We start from the raw sequence: 21,126 nt of genomic DNA on the forward strand, positions 1-21,126 counted from the left end.
CTCCCGTACCCTTCGCCTTCTGCCACTCCTTGAACTTCTTCCTCTTCTCATCAATCCTCTTTCCAACTTCATCATCCCACCACCATGTTTCCGAGTGCCTCGGTGGTCCTTTTGTCCATCCACATACCTCACCAACGGCTCCCAACAGACTAGCTTTCATTGACATCCAACCACGTTCAAGCTCAACCACATCATCCTCTACCCTACTCAGCCTCTCTTTTAATGCCTCCCTCACTGTCACCTCTTTCAACCTCCACACCTTCATTCTCGGTTGGTACTTCACATGGCCGAGCTCTCCTCACACCTTTCACCCTTATGTCGCAGAAAACCAAGTGGTGCTGTGAAACAGCCTCCTCCCCCGGGATCACATTTGTGTCCCGGTGGTGCCCCCTATCTCACCTACACACCATCAGGTAGTCAACGGTTGTCGTCGACCCACCTGACGTGTATGTAACAAGCTTATTATCCTCTTTCTGGAACTGAGTATTACAAATCAACAAATCAGCTCCATCAGCAAACTCCAAAATCCTTTCACCTTCTCCATTTCTCACACCATATCCGTAACCCCCATGAACTCCCTCAAAACCGTCCATACTCCTTCCCACATGTCCATTTAGGTCTCCTACCACAACAACTTCCTCATCTTTCACGTTTTCCATCAGCTTCTCTATCGCACACCAGAACGTGTCCTTCTCTTCATCGCTCCGACCTAGAGCTCAAGAATGAAGTGAATAGATCCTGGAAGCTGAAGAGCGCCAATATTGTACCAGTGATAATTGGGGCAACGGGAATGATAAAGAAGAGCCTAACAGAGATCTTAAAATCATTCCTGGGAATATTACGACAAACAAACTGCAGTTGGAAGCTGTCAGGGGCTTGGTGGCGATCCCCAAAAGAGCCCTCGGAACAAAACTTTGAGAATAAGAAAACATCACAAACCGGTCCATGAATCATGATCCCTTACTGAAACTGAAGGCTGGTGTTCGCTTAACGGTTAGGGTGCTGGATTGGGATCTTAGGATCATGAGTTCGAATCGTTGAATTGACACCAGGGGGGTTGATTCAGCCTGTCATCCTTTCGAGGTTGGCAAATTGAGTACCAGCTAACTGGTAATTGGGTAAAAAGCTTCCATAAAAATGATGCAACCAGCAGCCAAAGGCTGCACACGAAACAGGAACAACAACTAAATCGGAGGTGGATACTCCGAGACCTGGGAGGACTCCATTCCACCTTCTGAAAGCTGCATATGGAGATAACAACACACACACACAAACACACACACACACACACATACACACACACACACACACACTTGTAATACTCCCACCAATAGCAGCGCTGTGTCATACACATTTAGCTCGAGAGCAATGGGATCTTCCCCACACCTAATTTTTCTTATTCCCTAAACCCCCAATGCACATCCCGAGTACAACCTGCAGGTTTCAACTCAATCTGTGCAGCGGTTCAGTGGGTGAAAACGAACCCAAGGAGGACCCACGTTCCTCCACCTCTTTGGGCCTCGAGTTTTACACCCTCGTTCTAGAATTTGTACCCAGTGCAATTTGCTTACACCTGACCTAAATATTTACCTCCATTATTAACTTGGGCACGGTATCGTCTTCATGGTGCACTCTGACATTGCGACCATTAGTAACATATAGTACACAGTATAGTGAAGTGCGGTGCTATGCGCACAACTTGTTTGCCAAGAAGATAAGCAACAACGCGGGTAACCAAAAAGAGTCTTTATTCCAAAGCTCAACTATAGCACTGAAGTGCTCGGGGCTGCGCGCCCCGTGTATATCCCGAGGCCACGCCTACCCCTCGGGCATGGCCGACACCCTCTTGGTGCGCGGAATGATGTCACCGCGCCAGCGAGCCATCGTGTCCGCCACATGCGCCCCCCCAGAATTCCCGCGCACCTGAAGGGTCAGTTTGCGGGGCAAACGGATGACCCGGCCGAAGCGCCCTGTGGCGGCTGGCGGCGTCTGGGATGCCGGGATGTCATCTGGGATGCCCCCGGCGGCACCTGGGATGGGTGCAGGACCGGGGGGGGGGGGGGGGGCGTGTCGGCGGGGCTGGGCGGTGCCGTAGTGCGGCGGCCGAGCCACTGGCGGGGGGTGGTCCACGTCAAGGTGGGCCGGCTTGAGGCGGTCCATGGAAACGCGGTCAGGAGTACCGCCGATGTCGAGGGTGAAGTGTTTCACCCCTGTCTCCAGCACGCGGAAGGGCCCGTCGTACGGGGGCCGCAGCGGTGTCCGGTGGGCGTCGTGGCGGACGAACACGTACTCCGCCGTGCGAAGCTCCGGGGCGATGTGCGTTGGCGGGCGCCCGTGGTGCGCCGTCGGCACCGGGGCGAACCTCCGGGCGGTCTCCTGCAGTGTGGAGCGCTGCTGCGCCGCGGACCATGGTGCCGTGGAGTCGGGGAGGAACTCGCCCGGCACCCGCAGCGGTTGTCCGAAGACCAACTCCGCCGCGGATGCGCGCAGGTTGTCCTTGGGCGCCGTCCGGAGGCCCAGCAGGACCCAGGGGAGCCTGTCGACCCAGCCGCCGTCGCGGAGGGTGGCCCGGAGCGCGGCCTTCAAGCAGCGGTGGAAGCGCTCGCACAGGCCGTTGGCCTGGGGGTGGTAGGCCATAGTGTGGTGCAGCTGGACACCGAGTCCCCGCACGACCGCCCCCCAGAGCTCCGAGGTGAACTGGGGGCCGCGGTCGGACGAGATGTCCGAGGGGGCGCCGAACCGGGCAACCCAGGTGGTGATGAACGCCTGCGCGACGTCCGCCGCCGTCGTCGCCGCCAAAGGCACGACCTCCGGCCACCGGGTGGTGCGGTCCACCATGGTGAGGACGTGGGTGAAACCCCGCGAGGGGGGCAGAGGTCCCACCAAGTCCACGTGAACGTGGTCGAACCGACGTTCGGGCACCGTGAACGGGGCCAACGGGGCCTGGGTGTGGCGATGCACCTTCGCGCACTGGCACGCGAGGCACGTCCTGGTCCAATCGTGGACGGCCTTCCAGAGGCCATGCCAGACGAACTTGTCAGCGACCAGCCTCTGTGAGGCCTTCGTGCCCGTGTGGGACAGGCCGTGGATGGCGTCAAAAACCCGGCACTGCCAGCCCGCGGGCACGATGGGGCGAGGCCGCCCGAGGGAGAAGTCGCAAAAGAGGGCCGTGCCCGCGCCGTTGAACGGCACCTCAGTGATGCGGAGGCCCGTGACGGTGGTCCGCAAGGCCTGGACGTCGGGGTCGGTGGTCTGGTCCGCCACCATCCGGGCATAGTCGATCCCGAGGTGGACCGCGTGGGCGACGGACTGGGAAAGGCAATCCGCCACCGGGTTGTCCTTTCCCGCGACGTGCCGGATGTCCGTCGTGTACTCGGACACGGCCGAGAGGTGACGCTGCTGCCGTGCCGACCATGGCTCGGCGACCTTGGCCATCGCGAAGACCAGGGGCTTGTGGTCGACGAAGGCCGTGAATGAACGGCCCTCGAGCAGATGGCGGAAGTGCCGGACCGCCAGGTGGAGCCCGAGCAACTCGCGGTCGAAGGTGCTGTACCGGTGTTCGTGCGGGCGAAGCTGCCGGCTGAAAAACGCCAGCGGTTGCCAAGCGCCACGCACCCATTGCTCGTGCACCGCTCCCACCGCGTAGTCTGATGCGTCGGTGGTGAGGGCGATCGGTGCATCGAGCGCCCGGTGCGCGAGCATGGTGGTGTTAGCCAAGGCGAGCTTCGCGCCTGCGAATGCCGCGTCCATCTGCTCGGTCCAAACAACGTCACCTTTGCCTGGCTTCCCCCGGAGGGCCTCGTGCAGGGGGCACAGGAGCTGGGCAACGCGGGGCAGGAAACGGTGGTAAAGGTTCACCATGCCCAGGAACTCCTGGAGCCCCCTGATCGTGCGGGGGCGCGGAAACCCCTTGACAGCCTCCACCTTTGCCGGTAAGGGGGTGGCCCCGTGCCTGGTGACGCGGTGCCCCAAAAATTCGATTTCGGCGACGCCGAACCGGCACTTGGCGGGGTTTACGATCAGGCCATGCTGGCCCAGGCGTTCGAAGAGCGTGCGGAGGTGGCGGAGGTGCTCTTCGCGGGACGCGCTGGCGAAGAGGATGTCGTCCAGGTAGACGTAAACGCAATCCAAGTCGTGCAAGACACTGTCCATCAACCGTTGGAACGCCTGAGCCGCATTCTTCAACCCGAAGGGCATCCGAAGAAACTCGAAGAGGCTGAATGGTGTAATGACGGCCGTCTTCGGTATGTCCTCCGGCCTGACGGGGACCTGGTGGTACCCGCGGATGAGGTCCACCTTAGAAAAGAAGGACATTTTCACCAACCGGGCGGAAAAGTCCTGAATGTGAGGGACGGGGTAGCGGTCGGGGGTGGTGGCATCGTTGAGGCGGCGGTAGTCTCCGCACGGCCGCCATCCCCCGCCGGGCTTCGGCACGATGTGCAGTGGCGACGCCCAAGCGCTCCTGGAGCGCCGTACGATGCCCAGCCGCTCCAGCGTAGCGAACTCCGCCTTCGCCACCGCGAGCTTCGTCGGCTCGAGGCGGCGTGCCCGGGCGTAGACCGGTGGCCCGACGGTGGGGATGTGATGTTCCACCCCGTGCTTGACGGCCACCGCCGAGAAGGTGGGCCGCGTGAGGGCCGGGAAGCTGGCGAGGAGGCGGGTGAACTCATCCGCTGCCGGAAGCGTACAGACCAACCTCGCCGGGACCGAACCGCTCAGCAAGCCGCTTGGCGAGCCGATCGGTGAGCCGCTCAGGAAGCTGCCCAACGAACTGCTCAGCGCGCAAGCAAGCGAGCTGAACGTTTCGGCCTGGACGAGGCGTCTATGCTTCACGTCCACCAACAACCTGTTTGCACATAGGAAGTCCGCACCGAGCAATGCCATGGGCATGCTGGCGGTTACGAACGTCCATTGAAAGCGTTGCCCTCCGAACCGCAGGGAGAGGCAGCGCTTCCCGAATGTGCGTATGGGTGTACCGTTGGCTGCAAGCAACGCGGGGCCCTGGCCCGCGGTTCGCTTGTCGGACGTGGAGGCGGGGATAACGCTCACCTGTGCGCCTGTGTCGCAGAGGAAGCGACGCCCGGACAAGGTGTCTGTGACAAAAAGGAGGCTGCCGGAAAGGCCGACGCTCAAAGCCGCTACCGAGCGCCGGCCCGGGAGTTTCCCGATTTGCCAAACGAGCACGGCGGGCAACAATTCCTAGCCTTGTGGCCAAACCTGGCGTGGAAACGGCACCAGGTTTGCGGCGGAGGCGGAGGCCGCGGCTTTCGCGGTGGTGGTGGGCGGGGTGTGGCGGCGGCCACGAGGTGTGGATCTGCATCAGCCTCGGGATCCACGAGGTGCGCAGCAGCATCAGCCTCGGGATCCGCGACAGCCGCACCGACTCTCGCCCGCGTGTCACAAGCCGCGAAAAACTTGTCAGCCTCGACGGCCAGAGCGCGGGGTTCCTTTATTTTGGAACCGGCCAACGCGAGGCGTACCTGTGCCGGTAGCTGACGTAGAAAGAGCGCCCGGAATAAAAAATCCAGGGCTTTGTCACCCAGCAGCGACATCATGTAGTCCATCCGGACCGATGGTCGTGTGTCGCCGAGTTCGGGAAGGTCCAGGAGGCGGTCGGCCTGTTCGCACTCCGTGAGGCCGAACATGGCGATGAGGAGACGCTTGAGCGCCTCATACCTGTGGTCGGCCTGTGGGTTCCACAGGACGGACACGACTCGGGCGGCTGTGCCGGGCCCGAGGGCAGCGATGACGTGGTAATAACGCGTCTCATCTGCCGTTACGCCTCGAAGTTGGAACTGTGCCTCGGCCTGCACGAACCATACCTCGGCCTGAGCTTCCCAAAACTCAGGGAGCTTCACCGCTACCGCGTTGTTTGACATGGCGTGTTCTGTTGGTCAGCGGCGGCTGAACCAGCGTCGAGGTCATCAGTGAAGTGCGTGCTAGGCGCACGAATTGTTTGTCAAGAAGATAAGCAACAACGCGGGTAACCAAAAAGAGTTTATTCCAAAGCTCAACTATAGCACTGAAGTGCTCGGGGCTGCGGGGCCCGTGTATATCCCGAGGCCACGCCTACCCCTCGGGCGTGGCCGACACCCTCTTGGTGCGTGGAATGATGTCACCGCGCCAGCGAGCCATCGTGTTCGCCACAATACTATTGTTTGTAGTATTATACTGTTTGTAGTATTATACTATTGTACTGTATTATACTGTCAGTAGTATTATACTGATAGTATAATAGTATTAGTAATTATTATAGTATTGTAGCGGCTACCGCTGGGTTTTCACAATCGCCTTGCACCTATCAAGGACGCGGAGTGATCACCATGCCGGGCTCGTCCAGGACGCCCGGGCAGGCTCGCCCTCAACTTGCCAGGCCGCAGCCAGGATGCTGGGCCACGCCCCCTCTCGCCTTTCCTGGGCAAACGCTCCGGGATAATATGTATATATATTGCTGCCCGATAAACGGGCTTTTCAGAGTGCCTAAGTGTTTGGTTTGATTAAAGCAACTCGGATGAATTCCAGCTTTTTGTCGCGTCCATTCTTCCGATCGACGTGGGAGCCCCAGCTCCTTCATTGGTGACCTACCGACATGGACACGGCAGTCGCCCTTAAACTGCCTACCTTCTGGGAGGCTCACGCGGCGGTTTGGTTCGTACAGGCGGATTCCCTGTTCGCCCTGCGAGGCATCACGGCCGACGACACCCGCTTCCACCATGTGGTAGCAGCGCTCGGTTCGGCCACCGCGGCCCGCGCCCTGAGCCTCCTCGAGAGCCCGCCAGCCGCTGACAAATACGGCGCGATTAAGAAGCTTCTCCTCGACGCTTTCGCCCTCCCATCGGCGGAACGCGCACGGCGCCTGCTCGACCTGCCCGAGCTCGGCTACACGCGCCCTTCCGAGCGAATGGACTACATGCTTTCACTGCTCGGCGAGCACTCTCCGGCATTCCTGTTCCGGGAGCTGTTCCTCCGTCAGCTGCCTAACCCGGTACGCCTCGCCCTGGCAAGCACGACGATCACAGATCCCCGGGCCCTTGCCAGAGAAGCCAACAAGATCTCCGCCGCAGGTCAGCGCATCGCAGCGGCGACATGGGACCCACCGCCGTCCGACGCAACACCCATGGTGCCCGAGCACCCGACACGGTCGACGACCGAACTGCCGACGCAATTGGTGGCCGCTACACCGAGCCGACCACCTCCAGCACGACGACCGGGGCCTCCACCTGACCAAGCATGGTGTTACTATCATGCCAGGTTCGGACAGAAGGCCCGGACATGCCGACCCCCGTGCACCTTCGGCAGGCCGGGAAACGGCTGGGCCGGCGTTCATTACCAGCCATGAGCGCCCGCCACACAGGCAACTTACTGTTCATCATGGATAAAGCGTCCGGACGGCGCTTCCTGTGCGACACCGGCGCCCAACTGAGCGTCATACCCGCCTCTGACCAGGACAGGCAGTCCGCGGTTTGCGGCCTCTCCTTGGTTGCGGCCAACGGATCGACCATCCGCACCTTCGGCCCGCGCAATGTCACCCTCTGCTTCGGCGGCCAACGCTTTGCTTGGACGTTTGTAACCGCAAACGTGCCCATGGCTCTGCTAGGCGCCGACTTCCTCTGCGCACACGGACTGCTGGTGGACGTCCAACGGCGTCGTTTAATCAACGCTGAAACCTTCAGCTCCCTGGTATGCACATTGAGCAGCTCCGCGCCGACCGAGCTGGCATGCGCCGTCCCGGCGGCGAACGAGTTTGCTCGCCTGCTCACGGAGTTCCCGGCCCTCACGCGGCCGACGTTTTCGGCCGTCGCAGTACGGCATGGGATCGAGCACCACATACCAACCACGGGCCCGCCGGTCTACGCCAGGGCCCGCCGCCTCAACCCAGCCAAGCTCGCCGTGGCGAAGGCCGAATTCGACGCGTTGGAGCACCTCGGCATCGTGCGGCGCTCCGATAGCGCGTGGGCCTCGCCACTGCACATCGTGCCAAAGCCGGGGGGTGGATGGCGCCCGTGTGGCGACTACCGCCGTCTCAATGACGCTACCACCCCCGACAGGTACCCGATCCCGCATATCCAAGACTTCTCCGCCCGTCTGGCGGGACGGGTCATTTTTTCGAAAATTGATCTCATACGGGGATATCACCAGGTACCTGTCAGGGCGGCCGACGTCCCTAAAACGGCAGTCATCACGCCGTTCGGCTTATTCGAATTCTTGCGGATGCCGTTTGGTCTCAAGAACGCGGCTCAGGCGTTCCAGCGCTGGATGGACGGCGTGCTGCGTGACCTGCCGTTCCTTTTTGTTTACCTGGACGACATCCTCGTCGCCAGCACGTCCCGGGCCGAGCACCTCCTCCACCTCTGAACACTGTTCGGGCGCCTCAGCGAGCACGGCCTCATCGTCAACCCGGCCAAATGCCACTTCGGCACGACGGCCGTTGATTTTTTGGGCCACCACATCACCAAGAACGGGGCCGTGCCGCTGCCAACCAAGGTCGAGGCCATCACCACGTTCCCGCGTCCCCGTTCCATCAAGGCCCTGCAGGAATTCCTGGGAATGGTGAATTTTTATCACCGCTTCGTGCCCCGCGCTGCTCAACTCATGCGGCCCCTCTACGAAGCCCTCCGGGGCAAGCCGGCCAAGCACGACATCGCCTGGTCTGCAGCAATGGATGCGGCCTTCCAAAGCTCAAAGCGGGCTCTCGCCGACGCAACACTGCTCGCTCACCCGGTGCTCAACGCTCCCATCGCCCTCACCACGGATGCCTCCGACTACGCGGTGGGCGCCGTACATGAGCAATGGGTGAACGGGGTTTGGCAGCCACTCGCTTTTTTCAGCCGGCAGCTCCGGCCGAACGAGCTCAAATACAGCACGTTTGACCGGGAGCTCCTCGGTCTACACCTGGCCGTCCGCCATATTCCGCCACCTCCTGGAGGGCCGACCTTTCACGGCGTTCGTCGACCACAAGCCGTTGGTTTACGCCATGGCCAAGGTCACGGAGCCGTGGTCGGCCCGCCAACAGCGCCACCTCTCCGCCGTGTCGGAGTTTACCACGGACATCCGGCACGTCGCCGGCAAAAACAACGCCGTGGCCGACTGTCTTTCCCGGGCCAGCGCGAACGCGGTCCACCTGGGCGTGGACTTTGCGCTTATGGCGGCGGACCAAACCACCGACACCACGGTGCAAGCCCTCCGGGCGGCGGACACGGGCCTCCGCCTGGCCGACATCCCCTTCGCGGACACTGTCCTGCTCTGCGACGTCTCCCAAGGCCAGCCTTGCCCCATCGTGCCCGTCACCTGGCAACGCCGCATCTTCGCCTCCCTCCACGGCCTTTCCCACCCGGGCCGGAAAGCTTCCCAGAAGCTGGTGTCGGCGCGATTCGTCTGGCACGGCCTTCGTCGGGACGTCCGCGATTGGACCAGCACCTGCACGGCCTGCCAACGGGCCAAGGTCCACCGACACCCAGGCCCCGCTGGCACCTTTCACCGTGCCCGAACGACGTTTCGACCACGTCAACGTGGATCTGGTGGGCCCCCTCCCCCCGTCACGGGGGTTCACACACCTGCTCACCATGGTGGACAGGACCACCAGGTGGCCGGAGGCCGTTCCCCTCGTCTCCACCACCACCGCCGACGTGGCGCAGGCTTTCATCGCCACCTGGGTCGCCCGCTTCGGCGCACCGGCGGACATCTCGTCAGACCGCGGACCACAGTTCACCTCCGAGCTGTGGGGCGCGGTCGCCCGCAACCTGGGGGTCAAGCTCCACCGTACTACGGCCTACCACCCCCAAGCAAACGGGTTGTGCGAGCGATTCCACCGCTCCATGAAGGCCGCGCTCATGGCCGGCCTTCAAGACGGCGGTTGGGCTGACCGGCTGCCGTGGGTCCTTTTGGGCCTCCGCACAGCCCCCAAGGAGGACCTCCAGGCATCCACCACCGAACTGGTCTATGGCCAGGCGCTAAGCGTCCCGGGCGAATTCGTGCCCGACGCTACCAGTCCCTGGTCCGCAGCTCACCAGCGCTCGGACCTCCAGGAGGCCGCCCGACGGTTTGCCCCCGTGCCAACATCCCACCACGGTGACCCCCAGTCCTACGTCCCCCCAGCACTTCGCACAGCGGAGTATGTTTTTGTGCGTCACGACGCACATCGGGGGCCACTCCGGCCGCCGTACGACGGGCCCTTCCGGGTGCTGCGATGGGACGACAAGTCGTTCGTCATCGACATCGGCGGCAGGTCGGACCGGATTGCGGTGGACCGCCTCAAGCCGGCGCACGTGGACGTCGACCACCCACCACGGGTGGCCCTTCCGCCGCGGCGAGGCCGCCCCCCGTCCACGGTGCCCCCCACTCGACCGCCCACCACCACACCGGACCCCCTCCCACGACCCGCCAGGGTCGCTTCGGCCGGGTCATCAGGACCCCCCTCAAATTGACCCTGCCGGTGCAAGTCGATTCTGGGGGGACGTGTGTAGCGGCTACCGCTGGGTTTTCACAATCGCCTTGCACCTATCAAGGACGCGGAGCGATCACCATGCCGGGCTCGTCCAGGACGCCCGGCGCTCAACTTGCCAGGCCTCGGTCGGGACGCCCGGGCATGCCCGGGCAGGCTCGCCCTCAACTTGCCAGGCCGCAGCCAGGACGCTGGGCCACGCCCCCTCTCGCCTTTCCTGGGCAAACGCTCCGGGATAATATGTATATATATTGCTGCCCGATAAACGGGCTTTTCAGAGTGCCTGAGTGTTTGGTTTGATTAAAGCAACTCGGATGAATTCCAGCTTTTTGTCGCGTCCATTCTTCCGATCGACGTGGGAGCCCCAGCTCCTTCAGTATTAGTATTATAGTATTATAGCAGTATTATAGTATTATTATAATAGTATTAGTATTAGTATTAGTAATAGTATTATACTGTACACCGTATTTGGTAATTCCCTTTATTAATAATACCGTCCGGTATATTTAACAATTCCATTTTGCTATAGTGTATATTTGAGGCAACCAACAAATTGTTGGCAAGAGAAAATACAGTGCACGATGATAACATTTGAAACTATAACAAAAATAAATCTACCATTATTGACAATTCCGTTGCCGATGTATATTGGTGAATATACTAGCGAGGCTAAAGTTCCACCTCGTGAATATAAAATATATTTTAAAGGCAAATAATTCTCGCATTTACGAATGACAATTGTAAATAGTCTGTAACTGCGGTCATTAATCCGATATCAGGTATCGAACGAATGAAGTAAACGAAGAATGAGAGGAGCGTGTTTCGCTCACGGAAGTGGCGTCAGGGTCAGGGGTTTCCCTCTCCCTGTCATTCGAGTCGTCATGGCGGCTGCCGGATGGCTGGTGAGCGGCGACGGCTGCTTGCGGTGCGAGGAAGGCTTGCGCAGCCTGGCGTACCATCCGGCGTTAAACGCCGTGCTCGCCGTGACCGACAAGGCGACCGTTAAGGTTATAGACGGCACGTCCGGAACCGTTCTGCAGTTGTCCGCATTGGCCGGTGAGCGATGGGCCGTTCCGTGCTCGCGCCTCGCGCTCTCCTTCCGCTTTCCCGGTCGATCTCCGAGCCGCCGTGGCCTCGGTTATTGGCACGCCTCTGGTGACCGTCTGAGCTAATGGACGCCTAGACCCTAGTCCGGGCCTGTGTCTCTTTTCGGAGACGCCATGGCCAATTCTTTATGAAATATTCGTCATCACCGATAACGACGTCACTTTCACTCATTTTCGTTTGACTTGTGTCACACTTTCGACTTTACTTACCTTCTGCTTTACTTTCCCAACCTCTTCTTTTCAAATCCTCTCCTAATTAGCTCAGACTACGACAGCAGATTCTTTCCTGCAAGGATCAGAGGCTGACATGTTGTATTCTGCCACCTAAGTAGAGGGAAACTGGGGTGCAGTCCCCCACCGCCCCCCTCTCCCCCAGAAACTGTTTTGCCGGTGATATCAATCCCGATATGTTGTTGATGTTTACAAACTGATGATGTAAACATGTCTCCCAAGTCCCAATGCACCCCAGTATCACCGACTGCACGTAACCTCCGAAAGTTGTACTTCCGGGTTGAAATGGCGGCTGTGACACTGTGTTGGACCCTTTAGTAATAGTAGCTAGAGAGGTTAAGACCTGTGAGTGACACCGGGCTTGGGTTGTGTTGAACACGTGGGCTGGCGAAAATAGCCCATCAGGAGACTGTAACTTAGGACCTCTTGGGGAGGCAGTGGTGTAATTTTTGCGGGAAGAGCCAGGATTGGCTGATCACCCGTGCTGGGTGCCATTGTACGATTGAGTGGTCGATGACTGTCGCCGGTATTGTCGACATTGGTTGGTGAGAGGAACGGCACCGTGCTGGAGACCCGTCCTTGGAAAACGTGCATAGACGGGCGGGCGGTCATCGTCATCTTCATTGTCATGTGGGATAGGAGGTAGTTTCCTGTATTTAATGTGAGTTCCCTTTCTCGGAACTTCAGTACAGGAAGAGGCCATTAGGCCCATCAGCCTGCAAAGTGGTAGCCAATCAATAGTTGTTTGTCCCTGCTCTATCATGTTGCAGGTCTACAAGAGTTTCACGTTGTTTTGTTGTTGTTGCACAGTTCCGAACAGTTCTCTCGAACAAGCCCGCGGCACGGAGACAGCCGACCAATCTCGCAGGAGATCATCCACATCCAGGATGGTGTGTACCCCCACCTTCACAAAGTCAGGGCCACGGCAGAGTTAGAAAGAGACAGAGACGAAAGGGAAAGGGCCGGTCCATGGGGACCGATTCGCACTCTGATCGTGACCGCGGTCCTGACGAATCTGTGCAGCAGGGAAGAGCGGGGAAGATTTGGCCTCCAATTTTCATTGGAGGCCTCGACTACCACAAAGAGGGGTCCCCGATAGTTGTGTTGTTGTTGCACAGTTCCGAACAGTTCTCTCGAACAAGCCCGCGGCACGGAGACAGCCGACCAATCTCGCAGGAGATCATCCACATCCAGGATGGTGTGTACCCCCACCTTCACAAAGTCAGGGCCATGGCAGAGTTAGAAAGAGACAGAGACGAAAGGGAAAGGGCCGGTGCATGGGGACCGATTCGCACTCTGATCGTGACCGCGGTCCTGACGAATCTGTGCAGCAGGGAAGAGCGGGGAAGATTTGGCCTCCAATTTTCATTGGAGGCCTCGACTACCACAAAGAGGCGTCCCTGATAGTTGTGTTGTTGTTGTTGGGGTTCTTGTTGCGGGTCGATTTTTGAAATGTGCACCCATTGGTCGGACATCTGCCAGACGACACCCACATCTGTCGCTCAACTCCATCCATGATAGCATCGAGATGAATGATATAGCCGCCATATTGATTTTGTGGTGGGGCTAACACATTAGGCCTCTGCTGATTATACACTGCCCGGGTTCGTTGCCTCAGATTTCTATTGGCCTTTTTTTGGATCGAGGTGTTATTCACAATGAGGGACCCTGAAAAGTCTAATCATATGTCGAATAATAGCAATATTTAATCAAGCCCGTCATAACACACGATAATCAAGCATTACGTGACGTAATCAGGCTCGAGCATTATGTTTCGAAATTACAAAAAAACTAGCATTATGTAATTTTTGAACGGCCCCATATTGGGGTTATGCATTCTGTGACTGTGTGATGAATGAGTTCATTCTGACATACCATTTTCCTTGATCTTGTCCTGGTTTCTTATTTATTCAATAAATTATGTATCACCTGAAGCAGTTTGGCCGCACGTCATTTTTGTTTTCCAGCTTAGTCATATTCAAATTGGACTGGTTTGAGTATCACTGGAGGGTTACATTTATTGACCCCAGTTTGGCCACCGGCGGTGTGCTATTGGATCACGCCGAAGCGCGGTCCTCCGTTCCGGGGTCCACCATTCCGTTCCCCGTTGGCTCACGAATAGACAGACCGCTTGGTTATTCCATGGAGTGCTCCAGCATGTGTTGACCACCCACCTCAATTTTGGTTTTGTGGTTGTGGTGTGTAGCCCGTACATGCTACAATACATTTGTGTATATTACGTGAATCATCATAGTCAAATAATTCCATATTGTGCACAAATCTCTTATCGATATGTCCTCATCTTTGCTGAGAGGAAATCATTATATTATCGGGTCGAATGTCTTCGGTTGCATGTTCCTTCGTAACTCTTCTTCAGCCCTGTGTCATGTTCCTTTTGAGCAATGTAGGTAAAAGCTTGTCGACCCGGGAGATCTCGTCCCATCACTTGGCAACCAGAATACAAGTTGCAACACAATTAAATCATGTTTCTTCTCTAGCAGTGTCCCACAAATCCGTGTCTGCCCTCCCTTAAACAGTCAGAAACTTGTTGTGGTACATTCCTTGGTTACCATATAGTTCTTTTGTTGAAGTTATGTCGTTTCCAACTAATATTTAGTGCTGCTTTGGGGAGTCTAGTGTAACATCCATCTTGTCTGCTTTCACATATTTTATTGAGTGTCGAAGACTCGGCTTCATGAAGGAAAATACTCTCGGCTGTTGCTTTGAAGAATAATTTAATTTTGAGATTTTGTGTTATTCTAATTTCTATCTTTTATCCATCTTTATTGAAGCATCTTGGGCTGGCAGGATGCCCTAGACTCCTAGAGGTACCCACACTCACCTGTGTTTGAATCTCGGCCCCGCTACAAACTGTCATCCTGTTGTTTCACAGGCAGACTGATTCATCCATGTGTGTTCCGTCCTTGCGGTGGATGTTAAACAGGCGTCCCGACTGCCGGCATTAGTTGGTGGAAATTAAATATCTCACGGTGTCCTTAGCGAAGGGTAGGCGAACTCCCACTGGTACCCTGGCCAATTTCCAAATTCCTGCCATAACTACTGCTGGGAAGGCAATGGCAAACCACCCAGTATATTTCACTCTTGGTCAGAAAACAGCTTTGGCCGCACTGACATTCTCTGAAGAGTATCAGAGAGAGATGGAAGCGTCTTCTGTTCTCGCTTTTCTCACTTTAAAGTCATGTTTACGACTCTTCATATATGATCGAAGATATTTGAACTCATAAACATTTCAAGGATATTTTTGTTGGCACGTTTTAACTTCTTTATTAACATTAAACATCATGCACTTTGTGTGATCTGTATTTACGTGTCTGCCAACAGTTTTAGCAGAGGATGCTATTCTGCTTAGGCCTTAGAAGCTCTTGGACAGCTTCAAGAGTTGGAAATTAGAGCAGTGTCATCAGTGTAATCCAAGTCTCTTTCTTCTTTGTGAAGTCGACTCATGCGTTTTACAGTTGTGCAACCTAATTCATCAAGATCTTCACCAATGCCAGTTCTCATTGCGTAATCGAATACAATAATGAAAAGACAAGGAGTTAGTGTCACCTTGTAGGACTCCTGCCAGGATGTTAAATAAGTCGGTCTCCCCTTCTCATGTGATAACTTTCGCCATCGTGTCAGTCTTAGGTGCAGAGATTGCTTTCACTATTGATTCTGGTATCCAAAAAGCTTTCAAGATGTTGAACATTTTTTCATGATGGATTGAATCGAGAGATTTTTGAAATTCTATAAATGTTTACCTGTTGTTGGCCTAATGGTTAGGGCAGCGGGCTTGGGATCCTAAGGTTTTGAGTTTGAATCCCGTTCAGCTGTTGAATTAATACCAGGTGGGGTTGACTCAGTCTGTCATCCTTCCGAGGTCGGTGAAACGAGTACCAGGGTACTGGGTCCTCTCTCAATCAAGGTGGTTGGTGGCAGGATTTGCATTCCGGCTGCCGTAAAAACATCTAATTCCATAACACACACACACAGTGGTGTGTGTCCGGATGGTGCTGAGGAGTCGTCCAAGGACGCAGCGACGTGCTGATCCAGCGTACGCTCCTACATATATATATATATATATATATATATATGTCATAACATGTTGGAGATGTTTTACTTGATACCTTCAATTATGCATCTGAGTGAGAGGATTTGGGCGAGCATTGATCGATTTTGTCTAAAACCATCGGATCTATGTACATATTTATGTGATTCAATATCATTTTGTTGAATATTTTAGCTGGTCTGGGTGTTATACTGATGCTTCTGTAATATTTGGTAGATTCGGATCACCTTTTTTGGGTTAGGTATTGTTGCGCTTTTTGCCTAGATGCTTGGCTGATCTCCATCATGGAGGATATTATTGCAAATTCTTATCTTTTCAGGATTATATAAGGCTCTACTTTCCATGAATGTGTGCCGCTCTACTCTGCAAAAGGATTACCTAAGGCTCTACTTTTCCAGAGTTCTGCTGGTATGCAATCTAGAAAAGCTGCTTTGTTGTTAGCGATTGCTTCATGGACCCGTTACGTTCCTCCTTTTTGAAAACGTGAGGGCAAATGAAAACAAAATTTGTCATTGCCTCCAGGTGTACGCTGATGTTATGAAATGTTACAGCTGCCCGTCGTTCAAGTTTCCTGGTTCAAATTAGGAGGGCCGCGTCAAAGCGATCACAACAGTTGATCACTTCAAGACCTCCCTGCCAGATCTGTCTGCATCTGACGACCGTGTTACCTTGCAGATTGGAAGTCTTAAAGTGGCCCAGTGCTGTGCAAATAGTCGTTACGTAAACAGGTCGAATTTAGGCCAAGCCACCTAAGCCACTGGACGCAATCTTGATAGCGGTGTTGACTGCAACCTTAGCAGGAGTTTATGAAAACGGCAAATTTAGTCACCACCACAACCAGAATTCACCAAGACTAAATCAGGTTTATTATACAAATGGCACGGGGAGAGGAAATAGAAGGAAGCAATGCAGCAAAATGTATATGTAATAAATAAACCCCCTAACCCTCTACCCAATCATACGTACCCACAAAATTAATGAACAAACTTACTCCTTAATTATTTATATGCCTGACCCAATTATTCACTCTACCATAGAAAAACAGAGTGAATCACAATACAGAAATACTGTGCGGTGTCCAGCAGGGCATTGCAGGATGAGCAAGGTCCTGAGCACTCTGGTAGGGATACATTCCGTCACCTCCATTGTCTGGCCGGACGAAAGGAGAGGCATGGCTCTGATGTGGTTGGAGCAAGCAAATTGCATGGCTCTCATCGAGAGCATTCGGGCTTCTCCTGGTGCTTCCGTGCTTGCTGCGTTCTTTATCCCCTTGGGCTCAGGTGTCATTAATGATGCCCCTCCCCTCCCCTCCTCTCTCACTGACTATTGGCCCGTGGCCTAGTCCGTGGGCGAGGCTAAGCTGTTCGTGACGCTTGAGTCGCTGATACCATGGCAGGCTAGGTCAGCTTTACCAACAAGTTCCCCCCCCCCCCCCCCCCCCACCCATACCTTCATTTGCAGCCTGGCGAGTGGTAGAAAGGCACATTTAAGACTGATTCCAAAAGAAAAAAACATCTAATAAAAGGTCAAATTGATAATTTATTTGAGATACATATGAGGAGTGGTGGACTGTGACTATAAATAAAAGCTACGCGTATCGAATATAACATTTAAATACTTTATGCTTATGCTAACCATTCACTTTATGGAAATAACTGCATTATGTTAAGCATCTTTAACCCATTTCCACAACAGAGTGTAGATAAATCCTAGACTGACAGGATGACCTAGAGGTATGCACACTCACCTCGGAGCAGATTAGCCTTGGTTTGCATCTCAGCCCAGCTACAAACTATCATCCCGGTGTGTCGTGGGCAGGGTGAGGCATTAACGTGTGCCACACCACGGATGGACATTAAACTGGGTGACCCGTTTGCTTGCATTAGTTGGTGGACGTTAAAGATCCCACGGTGCCCTTCGTGAAGAGTAGGCCAGCTTTTAATATCCGTGTGACTAATTGGGTTGTCAATGACACCCTGGCCAAATTTCAAATTCCCGACATTGACCTACAGAGGGCTTTGCATCAGTGGCACAGACGTGCCCTCAGCCAATGACGCAACTCGCAGCCATCCACGTGCTACATAGGAAAGAAGAAGAGGTAAATCCTAAACTTATCACCTCACTGAGGAGCAATTTTGAAGTATTGTCATGAGACCTTTTCATAGAGCAAGTTAGTGTTTGAATTAAAATGATTATGTTGGAGCTACATAGAGTGCAAGATTTTATTTTTACGTTTGGATAAGTATCACGAGTACGAGGGAATATAATTTTGGGCTGAATAGATAAGTGTTGTGTTTGCACAAATGTCTGCTGTAAACATTCTATGGCTATGCGTCTTTTTCTGCCTCCTTAACCTATTATATTATTTGTTCCACATTTTCTCATTCCAAGTGGCTTAAGATACTGGAATTCTGAGATGTGGTCATCATACACATCTGTGAGGGTCATCCACAAAGTTCTGGCACCCTTTTTGTACCTTATCGAGTAAAGGGTCTCATATTCCATGAGCCAAATCAGAATAGGGGCTTTAGAAAAGAGTTCGTTCTCCCCCCAGGGGTGGCAAAGATTTTTGCTGGTCCCAAAATGTCGGGAAGCCTTTGAGGAATTTTGATCAAACGAATTCCTGTTCCTCAGAGTGGAACTAAAATTTTGAGAGGCATTTTTACATGACCCCTTTCGTCAATCTCTTATCCCAGAACGTGAAAGAAAAAGTTGCTTAAATAAACATACTCGTCATGTTGAGCTCCCTTACAAAGGTTGTTTCCATCCCATTCCAGCTTGGAATATCACGACATACCTCCAGTGATCCTCTCCAAATAGTTGTCTGGTAGTTTGAACGCTGGATGTGTTTTCCGAGACGATCCTTTCTTGGTGGAAGCTTTGAGGAGACGCAAGCCTTGCTACAAAATAGTTGGTAATGAGCTTCATCAACATCTTCTGTTTTGGATTCGTATAACCGGCACACAAACTGTTCACGTCCTTTTATAACATCAGGAGAAACGACGACCTGGTTACCTAGGCCTTGCATAGAGGAACAGTGATATTGATGTTCTCTTCATGATCTGTACGGCTTTTTCCTTTGCATGACCCTTGTACTTTTGGGTGCTGCTTTGGGGCACATCCTGCAGCCTGTTCCTGAACAAAAATCCCATTTGTACAATGTGTACACTGTTCTTCCTCTCCAATGTCACTGTTATTCCAACAGAAAATTACACTGATGGGTAGCTGAGTGTTGTTAGGTTGCGGAACACCATTGCTTCCCCTGGCAAGGATGCATTCTGCCATTTTAGTCTCCACTTCTTCAAGAGAAGAGTATGATATTAAATGACCAAACCTGTTCAGTATTTGTATTATTTACAGCGGACCCAGTCAAAGATTTTATTAACATGGGAAGAGCTATATGTTTAGGTATGTTTTCCTTACATTTGATGTAACACATGGCAGGTCCTGTCCATTTGAATGAATCTTGCAATGATGTAATGTTTCAGATTCTGTCAGTCTCTCCAAAGAAACTGGTAACTGACCTTCAGAAATCACGAAGGAGCCAAAAACGAAAAATATACACCAAATCTGGCAGTCCTACATTTTCCTTTGTCAACTCTTGGGATGTTGGAGGCCATGCCATCCCATAGTCATGATTTAGATGTTCCATACGGAGACGTTTAGCTGTATGGAATAGTTAGGTGACATCTCCATCATGCTCCCATTGGTAGTTGTTGTCCTGTTGACTTTCTTTATCTGACGTCATTTCATCCTCGAGTCCTCTGCAATCCATTTCAGAAACATGTTGTTCTCTTGGTACCTTTTCAGAAAACACTACCTCACATTTATTGTGACGAGGTGCACTCCAAAATCCCATGTCTCCTTGCAAACTATTTTGTCACCTGCTCTTTAATTTGTTACCTCTGCCACCGAAGTTGGACAGAAGTTGCGTTTTCACCCTGTCTATCTGTCTGTGTGTTTATTTGTGAGCAGGATATGTCAAAAAGTTGTGGACAGATTTGAAGAAACTTGGTGAATAGCTTGGGTGTGTGAGAAGGAAGAATGTATTCGTTTTGGTGAAATCCGAATACAGAAACAAGAATTTTTTTCATTTTCAAAGTGATTCTTCATCATTGAGAGGTGGGGCCAAAAATGATATATAGCATTATAGCATGATATTTCAAAAAGTTGTGGGCGAGTTATGATAAAACTTGGTGGACGAGTTGGTTCGGTGATGATAGCAAGCAGATTTGATTTTCGTTCAGGTCCGAATCCAGATCTGGCCTATCAATGGGGTACAAAACGTAAACAGTTGAGCCTGGCAGAAGTATGTGCTCTACTTGTGAAGTGTCCTGACCAGGGAAGCTGGGCTTGCATCAGTGCCATTGTTGTTTTGTCCTGTGAAGCATCATTGTTTACATCAGAGAAACACTGGAGGAACATTTGCTTAAGTTCAGACATTTTCATTGTATCGGTGCCAGTGTAGATGTTTAAATTTACTTTGTGGTATTATATTAAAAGTATGATCATATTCAGATTTGTGTTCAACTTCATCTTAGTTTTGATGCGTAATTGCTGCAAGCTTTTTTGGGTTCGTGTAGGATCTGTAACAGTATCAATACCTGACTTCTATCACAACAAGGACATTTTTGGCAATGGATACCATTCGTCTTGTATGATGTGTGCAGCACCTTGCAATGTATCAGCAGCTTTTACTGTTTGGAGATTATTCAGTGGTTCATAGGCAATAGAAGTATGAAGTTTGCCATTGGTGCAGTTTTTCCCTTAACAAATCACACAAATCGAAAAGCATGCTCCTCTGTGCATGTGCAGAAGATCTAAATGTTGTCATGTATGTTCTTTGAGTGTAGGACTTCTTCGACACCACTGATATGGCATATTCAGATTTTCAGATGTAAGTCAATCAGATTGTTCTGTTGCATTATGATGATGATGACAGTGTGAGTCTTTCGACGAATCTCCCCCATTTGTTGGCGTGCTCACTTGAAGCATTGTTTCTTGTGAGATGGCTCTATAGGCCAATGTGGGACCCACAGCGTCAACCGCAAATATCGCATGCAGAGACTGGTCCTTGTGGAGATTTATGTTGGCAGGTTTTCCTTTCTTGCCTCCGCTGTCTCTCGATAGCAAGTCTCCCACATTCAAAGTGGTCCAGGCCTTCTTGGCAACTGGTGCGACAAGCTGACCTGTTTGTAGCCTGATGTTCCCAGGTGACAACTGGAATGACACAAGACTTGAGTGCAAACTTAATGATGCCTTTATAGAGCTTGCTTTGT

At 53.3% G+C, this 21,126-nt stretch overlaps 1 protein-coding gene across 3 annotated transcripts in view; it reads left to right on the top strand.

Annotated features, from left to right (window-relative positions):
* The first annotated feature begins 11,295 nt into the window (after positions 1-11,295).
* The window catches only part of BIRC6 (baculoviral IAP repeat containing 6), a 538,457-nt gene continuing 528,626 nt past the window's right edge, over positions 11,296-21,126 (top strand). For all 3 annotated transcript variants that reach the window (XM_078784399.1, XM_078784400.1, XM_078784401.1), the window contains exon 1: positions 11,296-11,497. In XM_078784399.1, the coding sequence (XP_078640525.1) occupies positions 11,323-11,497 (175 nt within the window). In that variant the 5' untranslated portion in view covers positions 11,296-11,322. The remainder of the gene's footprint in view (positions 11,498-21,126) is intronic.

This window comes from Myxine glutinosa, chromosome 9, assembly GCF_964187855.1.
Source record: "Myxine glutinosa chromosome 9, kmMyxGlut1.1, whole genome shotgun sequence".
NCBI classification, from domain to species: Eukaryota; Metazoa; Chordata; class Myxini; order Myxiniformes; family Myxinidae; genus Myxine; species Myxine glutinosa.